Source organism: Gymnoscopelus braueri (assembly GCF_963280865.1).
Source record: "Gymnoscopelus braueri genome assembly, chromosome: 16".
Taxonomy (NCBI): Eukaryota; Metazoa; Chordata; class Actinopteri; order Myctophiformes; family Myctophidae; genus Gymnoscopelus; species Gymnoscopelus braueri.
The window spans coordinates 21,760,147-21,769,607 of NC_137616.1; the positions used below are offsets into that span (position 1 = coordinate 21,760,147).

Below are 9,461 nucleotides of genomic sequence, written 5' to 3' on the forward strand. Positions count from 1 at the left end.
CTGAAGGAGGTGGAGGGTGGGATATTACTATGCTGTGATGGGTGAAGGTGGTGGTGGGGGGCGGGTAAAATACATTTTGCAACTCTTATCAGGAAGGCCTGTCCTCTTCTCCTCCCGCTCTCATTGTTTCTCCTTCCATTTTACTGTTGAATGGCAATAAGATGAAAGTAATACAGAATGTGTCTAGTGGCCTGAGTTTTGTATCAGTATGGGCCTGAGTTTTTTAAGCTTAGATATTATAATGACCGGTTGGACGTCAATATGACAATTTATTTCACTGTCTATTGTTTGGCTGCTTTCTGCAAGATGGAAAATAGACCAGGTATTTTAGCAGAGCATGTGCTCTCACCATTTCTGGGACCACATGCATCGTTTAGAGTGTCCAAAGTTTGCATACACCTCATAGGGTGAACCTGGGCCCATAAAGGCCCACCTGTAGATCCGCCCCTGGATAGAGTAAGGCCTGTAATCATTGGATGTGCCCATACATCTCATACTTAATTCTCTGTCCCCCAATTATTTCTATTTATATATTTTTTTAAAGTATCTTTATCCTATCTTTTTTAACCCCTGCCAATTTCAATATCACTGCTCATGACAGTAAGATGCACTTGTTGGTCTGAATGTTATCGTCCTTTGAACTTGGTAGTGACTTTGATTTAAGTAATGAAAACAAGCAAAACGGTTAGTGTGTAGCGATTGTTGGCCAAACCTCCAGATTACATCCCATGGTTGTGAGAGAACCAGCATGCCAAGCAGAAGTGTTAGGCACACAGTGTTGTGTCTGTGGCAGACACGTTTCCCAGAAAACACAAGCTACTGTTGTGGAAACATCCAAGCCGCTCTAATGTCATGTGGCCTAAGCGACAGGGCTTACCCGCAGCTCACATGGGGTTTTACCTAAAAAACATTACGTCATGAGGAAATCAAAAAAAGTGTAGACATAAACAGAACGGTGGGGTGTCTGGTGGCTCAGCCAGGTAGTGCATAGAAATGCTCCTAGTGAGCATGTGGACCCGAAGTTCGAGTCCGACCTGTCTTGTCTCATACAGTATGCCTCACATCTATCTCTGCCCATGGTTTCTTGTCTCTCTACATGTCTGAATTCTATGCAATAAAGAATAACATGCCCAAAACAAACATTTGTTTTTATTATTTCACCAATACCATAAAATATTAGAGTTAATAGCAAGTTATTCCAGTGTTGCGGTCCAGATTGTCACCTTTTGATTTTGATCTGGACTTGGGGATAAGACCTAAACCATTTATTTATTTAAAATGATCAACAACATTTATACTAAATTAAACTGAAAGCTTGTTAAAGCCATAACTGCTGCAGATGTGAAAGCGTTTGCAATAGTCAAAACAAGGACAGAGACAGACATGCCAGCGAAGGAAAGAAAGGGCATTTCCAAAGATGAAGCATAAGTGAACTGTTTGGACTCGGTTCTTAAATTACAAATAATAAAAAGAAAGAATCGATAATGACTCCCACATTTTTGACAGAATTTTTGGTGTTGTAATTGGTGGGCTGAATAAAACAACTTCAGGTTCATGATCATTCAGCAGAAGAAGGTTTTGGCCCATGGCCATCCACAATGTAATGTCTGCTTAATTACATATTTTAGATTTTGGAATCAAGGCCGTTTTGTATCCCTGGTACATTAATCATTTCTGCTCATGTAGTCAAGTAGTTGGTTCTTGTTGCTTTTGTCTGTGGTTTGAAAATGGACAATTGTAAAATGGCTTCAGTACAGAGTAGGTTGTTTAAGAAAAAAGCGTGTTTACAAGTGTAGATTAAAAACACTATGACGTTGCAAACATGACTCCACTCACTGATACTAAAATCCCCATGCATTTTGTTCCTTTGTTACAGTTCCTGAGGCACCAGAGAGTACATCTACCGATGTGGATGCGCCTTCCAATGGCACTGTTTGGCTTCCTGTTTCCAAGACAGCCTGTTGTCCCCCGTTTGAGAGGAGAACAGAGATGAAGGGAATCCTGCAGGGTCCTTGCCTTGGCCCTCTTTGTTTTTTTCCCTTCAGAAATGAGGACCAGAACACTGAGATGGCACTGTAAGATGGAACACGGGTTTGGATTTCCTTTCATTTTTGTAAATGAAGTTGAGATGAAGAAAACGCTCGTCACCGCTGGACGGAGACTTGGTTGCTTTTTTTTTCCTTCTTTTTTCGTCTCTCCAAGAAGAAGCCATTGCATTTGAAGAGATATTTTCGAAATATTTGTAAGATTACCTATTTTGTACAGTAAATTGCTCTTCTTATTTGGTATCTTATGTCTTGAAGGACCTCCATCAGTCCAGGGAATGCCTTATTCTCTCCTGCCACAGTTCATACTTATTTGCATAAAGGAAATCATAAGTAAGGGATGAATTTAGGATTAGGGGCCTCTTTTTGGGAACAACTGTGGACATGGACATTAATGTGCTGAAGTTACTGACTCAATGACATACAAGGCACATTTCTGATGTATTCTCTGAAAAACCCTTGTACTTAACCTTAACTGTTCCACACTGGTTTGTTTCAAAATGGTCAAAAGAGTTTCTGTGGTGTTATGCTGGTGTTGCACTGTTGGTCATTTTAGATGTCTCACCGGCCTTAACTGAAGATGAACCCATGTCTTTCACTGGCATTATCCATCAGCAATGTACAATACCACTCATGTTTAAAGTGGCTTCAATTACCCATTTTGTCGAGTTTTATCCTTTTGATTTCAAGGATAGATGTACGTGTACTTGAATTTAGATGTACTAAAGATCCTAAGATATTGATCTGCTTTCAATCAAATAACCTCAAGACCTGAACTCGTAACGGTGATTTGAGAATTTGTGTTTGAGCATTATTCTTATGATTCGTGGTCACATGCTTCTGTCTGTGTACATCCTGAATCTACAATCTGAAGTAATTTTTAAACCAAATACCCAAGCACAAATTTATCAAACTGGAACAAAGTCTCACTTGTGAGATTTACAATCAGGGAAATGTGAACAATCAAGACAGCTGAAAAGCTTTAGATAAATTATTTAATTTTCTCAAGCTTTTCAGGATTTATTCCTCTGGCTTGACTGACAATCGCAATTGATCTCACTGCAGTATATGCATCAGCTGTATTATGGGTCAGCTGTGAAAGTTATGTGCATTTCGGTGTTAATGGAGCAATATTTAAGCCAGTGGAAAAGGTGAAATCTTATGCCTTATTTATACTTGGTTGCGCGACAGTGTGCAAACCAAGTATAAATCAGGGTTTAGGGATCAACTGCATTTACAATCAAATTGACATCTATGAGAACAAAAATTTATTATCAAGATAGGTTCTTTGAACAATGTGTTCTCAATTAAAAGCATTATCTTTTCTTTCACGATTAGCCTACAGTACACCATTTTGTTACAGGAATTACTTTTGGCTTCAAATTCAGACCCCATTAAAAAAGCATTTTGTTTTGTGTTGATTATTAATTTTCACAGCAACTCGCTGTCTAAAGCACTGATTAATAGTTATGTACTACTATGTGCAACTCAAGATTGTCCTTCTTTTCTAGAAAGACCTTGTCAAAGTGCATTTGTTTTCACCAAACTGCCAGTGGTACCATTCAACTTGACTGAGAACTTAGTAAAGAGAGCCTCTGATGTGCTCCTGAACGTTTTTATTTTCTTTTCTTTTTACCACAACATGTCTGGATATTTCAGAGAGCTCGCGCTGCATCCCTGTGTGATGACTGCCAGCATTTTGCGATGACACAGCCACTGTTTTTCAATGTAAAGAAGTTAATAATAAGGTCTTTAAGGAAATGGAGCATTTATGTTTTAGAGAGATTTATCAATAGATGTATGATTTTAATCTATTGTAAATTGGTAATATGGATATGTTTGAAGACACTGATGTTTTTCTTTTTTTCTTTTTGTATGTTCTTTTTTTCTTATTATTCTGGGAGTTGATGAAACGTCTTGGACGATGTAGTGGCTGGTGCTGAACAAACAATCGGGTGATAGCAGAAAGTTAGCACCCTTTCCAAAGCTTTTTCACCTTTTACTCTTTAACCACATGAACCCTAGCATCCCCATTCTGTGCAAGTCATAATAAGAGAACATTCGGCAAAAAAAAATGCAGATCTGCAACCTCACAACAGGTAGCAACGTGACGTGTTGTGACGTGAGGTGATACATCAGCTATTTTCAGCACGAGATTTGGTGTAGAGGGAAAAAAGGAGGGGACCACTGAAGTGTATGGGGTTTAAGTGGTTAATGCTCAGAAAACGTTGCAGCGAGTTACAGATGGTCAGGATGTTTTTGGATTACATAGCTGAACCAAAAACTTGTTTCCTGCAATACACTGAACGCTGAGCCAATAGAAGTCGTTGTGACTCGCTTGTTTTCGGTCCAAGATCTCACGCTCCCACTCTTTCTCCGTTCATCTGACTACTCCCTGGCAAGCCTGTTCAATTCTATTTTGTTTTGTTTTTTGTTCAAATAATTTATTCTAATTTATTGTGTGTATATTTGCTCAGTGCTACTGTATAGATGCTATCTCAGTGTGTACAGTCGGTTTCTTCTCATTGTCGACGTGCGGTTCAGTTGTGTTTTGTGCGCCGAGAGGTTGGACTAAAGCCATGTGCCTCGTGTGTTCTCTCACAAGCTGTTGTGAGTCCTTACAAAATCACATGAACAACAGACAATCAAATGTACAAAATGTGCCTTGTGAGCGACAGACCTGCCACATGATCATCCACACTCGCCATAGTTATCTAAAGACAATGGCCTTGGGCTTTCTGAAATCAACATAATAACAGTGGGGGCAGTGTTGCATGTTTTGCCCTCCATGCCACACAGTAAAATCCCAAGTGTTAATTTAACTCTGAGAACATCCACATGGATCTGTAAGGGTCTATTTGGTTAGATTTGTATGCTCTCAGAGTGACAAACGGATGACACTGAGGATTTTATTGTGCACACACAGTTTATTTACCCATAGACGCTCACCAGGCACAGGGGCAAACTTTGACTTCTGTTATATTCACATGGCGACGTTCACTACATGAAACCTTCTTAATATCGGAAACGACTGTTTGCAATCAATGTGCACTGTAAAGAAAATGTTTTTATACCTGTATATTTTGCGCCTCTCTTTCTACTCCTGTGCTGAACTTCCCCTCTAGATTCTTAAATCTCTTTAAGATCTGTAATATGCTGGATTGACCTAGCTTGGCTAGGATTCTGTGCTTTATTATCTATAATCTAGTAGGGCTGTGGGTTAATGTTGTAAGGAGCAATGGAATGAGCCACCATGGTGCCCAGTATTATTTGTATCTGAGATGGGGTTGTACAGTTACTCAATAGGTATGATGTTGCTCTGAAGCCTGACCCAGGGTACGGTCACACACGCATGTGACAGAAACAAGTCCAGTTCACATCTTCCATTCTATGTGAGTAAAGGGTTCGAGCTTCTAACTGGCGCATTTGTCAAGCCACGCGTGGAGCTTCAACTTTGTTGAACTTTGACGTCTTTCTGCATTGGCCAGTCCCCTGCCATTGTGCTTGGGTGACTGTACCCTTATACTTTGTCGTATGACGGTGTCATGTGCCAGAAATAACAGATCTATAAGTTCACAACGCATCGTAATGAGTTTTAGGTCTGCTACCTTAGGCGCGAGACACGATGGAGGATATGTTAAGCATGAGCCTATCATTACCAACCACTGCTGCAGCCCCAAGTGAAGAAAAAAATGTTATATGTTCAACCTTCAGTGTCTTGAATATCAAATTTATTGATTCGGTTCTTTTGAATATCCAAGAAAGAGTGCATCCTAACTGTTAAGTGCTGTGATTTGGTGTTTTTATACATAAAACATGAATTTGCCGCAGCTATTGTTATCTTTATAAAGTTTATAGCGGAATTTTTCCATGCCTTTTGTAAAAACAGAAAAATAATTACGCGACACAATTTATTGCTTCTTTTTTTTTTACAATTGCTTTTTCAATGTTGTGGCATCTTTTTTTATATATTTTGTTTTCTATTAAAACATTTTGGCAAGTCCGCTGTATCAACTCTCAGTTCAAGGGCTTTTTTTCAATATGTATATGGAGTTAAAAGTGCATGTCCAACATTCCTGACAAATCTGTATCTTAAGGGTTTGAATGTAATGTAATTCAGTGAAAACCACAGTATCTCTTTTAATACATTAACTGAACCACAGAGCTTATTTCAAACTCCTTGTGCACTACACTGTGAAATCCTGAGTGTTAACTTAACTGAGAGGGTACAAATGTAACCAAATTCTCATTTGGTTACATTTATACACTTTCGGTGTCAGTTAGATTTCAACATTTCATAGGACCTTAGTTACATTTGTAACTCTGGTTTTACTGTGTATGCGCTGGGAGTCCTTCTCTTCTTTTATCTTCACATTCAGAGGCGGTCTCAAGGATTGCACGCTCATGTGTCCTATGAAGTGAGACCCAGTCCAAATGTAGCAGTTCTGTTAATGCATTGGCTGTGTTGTCTTTGGGACTTCTCTGTCTACTGCACGGTTTTCTCATCAGCATGGGACATGGAGGGTGGATTAGGAAAGGAGCATGGATGAGGGATGTTCGTTTCTTTCTAGTGCAATATGCTGTACATAAGAGCTTGGATCTAGACATCTTATAATTCTGAATTTCAACAGATTTCCTTTGTTGTTAAATGGGTACATTGCTGTTTTATTTCTTCTTTTTTTTTGTCATTAAAATTTTATGAACATTTCATACGGCTTTGTGTTTTACTGTCTGCTACCTTACTATGAGTAGTGTTGAGCTTTGGTCGTGTGCACCAGACAGACAATAATGAGGATGTCTTTTGAGGATACAGAAAGCTTTACTCAGAAGTAGCAGGAAAAACAGCTTTAAACCATTTGAAGCCCTAATCTGGGGCTAACATTCAGTGAAAATAGTAGATCTACTTGCTCAAGAGTTATTTTCGGCAAAGATATTTATTGTAGAGCGAAAACAGGAGGGGGCTTAGTTTATGTTACAGTATGATTGGAAAACCAGTCAGATTGAGAAAGGAGTGCCCGTTTTCTTCGAGGGTGGGGCCCTCTGAGAAATAAAAAATATATAAATAATAAATCCACAAACTTGTTGATCGGCCGTTTAATTCGGCGACTGAAAATCGACTCATTTTGTTTGTTGTTTGTCAGCTGTGAGCAGAGCACTCGCTTTGTACCTTGGGGACATCAAAGCCTCCCACTTGAACCGCCTCGCCCCGAAAAACAAGTGCACCTTTTTCAATCTGACTGGTTTTCCGATCAAGCCCGTTTTCCCCGGCGTCGCTCGCCGAATTAAGCGGCCGATCGATTTATAATTGTTTTTTGTTAGTTTTTTCGCCGTTCAACTTTGTTTTTCTTTTTTTGACAGGAGGGCGAGCACAAATGTTTCAATCTGACTGGTTTTCCAATCATACTGTAACATATACATTACAGCATTACAATAGTTTCAATTGTAAACTCAACTAATAATAAAACATGCTACTCTTGGACTAGCTTAACTGATGTGTGCATCAGGATTGTCACAATGTTCTTGCTTCCGAACAGCCTCGCTTACACGATGGGGCAAAAATCACAACTGACAGAATCCTTGAACGGTAACTGCTGTCATGAATAGACACTAGTGTTACTGCTATTGAAAGACCCTGAAAAGTAATTTAGTGCAAACAATGGAGACGTTTCATAAGTCTTTGAGGCAATGAGTGACATTAGCACTCTTTTGCCTGTGTGTCTCCTTCAGGGGAAAGGTACGACCTTAAATAAGCTGTGATTCACACTTCTGTCACCTGTGTTCTGTGATGATCCCCCTCAGGCAACTGCTTTGTGCAGACTAGGGTATAAGGGAGGGTTACACAGGCATGTGCACATGGGAGCGTGCAGACAGACATGGCCTCAGGAAAATTAAGAACTTATGTTTCCAGAGAGCCGGTCCTGAACCTCACAAAGATATCAGTGCACTTTGTTTATGCAAGTCGGAACATGCAGCACCTGTTCTGTAACTATAATATGGTCACAGTCAGTGTTGATACCACACAGATAATGTAGTTGTTTTTTTAAATAAGTGACAATTTAACCGCTTAAACCCTATATATTTAGTTGACTGGAGTCCCCCAGGCTCCCTCCTTTTTTCCTTTTACACTTAAAGATCTATCTAAATATCTCTGACAAAAATAGCCGATCTACAAGCTCACAACGTGTTGCTACGCAACACTTTGTTTGTTTGTTTATTTTAGATCCCCATTAGTGACTGCCTCAGCAGTGACTATTCTTCCTGGGGTCAAACAGTACAATTAAAGAATTACAGCGCAATTTAAAAAATTGACAAGCAAAAATAAAGTAACAATTAAAGAACCAACACAACACCAACACCAAAGAACAAATGATTATCCTAAATGATGAAAAAGTTATGAATTAAAAATATGACATAAAGTACATACAAAATCAAGACTATAACCAGAAACAACACACTAAAATGCATTTAAAGGAGCTACACCATGATTTTTTTTTTTTTTTTTTTTTTTTATATCATATGGTGTATGTCCCTCAAACCTTTTTCAAAAGGTTTGAGCCTAAATCATCACTCAGATATACTCATCCCAAGTCAATTGTGTCTGTTAATAAAAAAAAATATTTAAAAAAATATTAATTTTTTTTTTTTAATGGAAAAATTCTGCATAAAAAGAAGCATCTAAGAAAAATACAAAATCGAAAAAAAAACACTTTGAACATTTTTGAACAATTCCACCAAGTGTTTGAGGTGCCTGTTTCACCCACTTCTGGGGGGCGGAGCCAAAATCAGAGCCCGAAGTATTTGTTCGTAGACCCCCACTTAGGGTAGCCTGGTAAATCCCCTCCCTCCGGAAATCTCATTTGCATTTGATTTCAGGGAGGTCTGGGATTGCGAAGGGAGTAGAGATGGCCGAACACTGCGTGTCCGAACCAATCAGCGGCTGCTAGGGGCGGGATCATCCAATCACCTGCCTAGTAGCTTGAAAAAAAGAAAAACTGTCTGTCATCGATTCTGCGCCCGGAGTCTCAGATGCAAGTACGCTGTGAAACAAAATGTGTGTCGCAAGCTTTCTTCCATTTGACGGTGTCAGGTTACACTTAGGGGGGGTAGAAAAAGTTTCGGAGCGATTCGGGCACTTTTCATTTAACATTGGGTTTGCCATCAATAATGTTTGTGACCTCAGAAACATTTCTGGAAATCCATGAAATGAGAAGGAATGACTGAATTAAAAAAAAAACATTTTTTTGGGGTACAAGAGACACTGGGGACCCCAAAAAATACAAAAAAACAAGAAAAAATTGATTTTCATGGTGTAGACCCTTTAAACAAAAATAGGTCAAAAGAAAATAAATGAACCAGGCGTTGTGAGCTTGTAGATCGTCTGTTTTCACCCATGTTTACCCCAGAATAGGGATGTTA

The 9,461-nt window shown here is 39.1% G+C and overlaps 1 protein-coding gene across 1 annotated transcript in view; it reads left to right on the top strand.

Moving 5' to 3' along the window:
* The window catches only part of LOC308103326 (uncharacterized protein), an 18,255-nt gene extending 11,508 nt beyond the window's left edge, over positions 1 to 6,747 (top strand). The window contains exon 4 of the mRNA XM_080453248.1: positions 1,877 to 6,747. Within this exon, the coding sequence (XP_080309374.1) occupies positions 1,877 to 1,993 (117 nt within the window). The 3' untranslated portion in view covers positions 1,994 to 6,747. The remainder of the gene's footprint in view (positions 1 to 1,876) is intronic.
* The last annotated feature ends 2,714 nt before the right edge of the window (positions 6,748 to 9,461 follow it).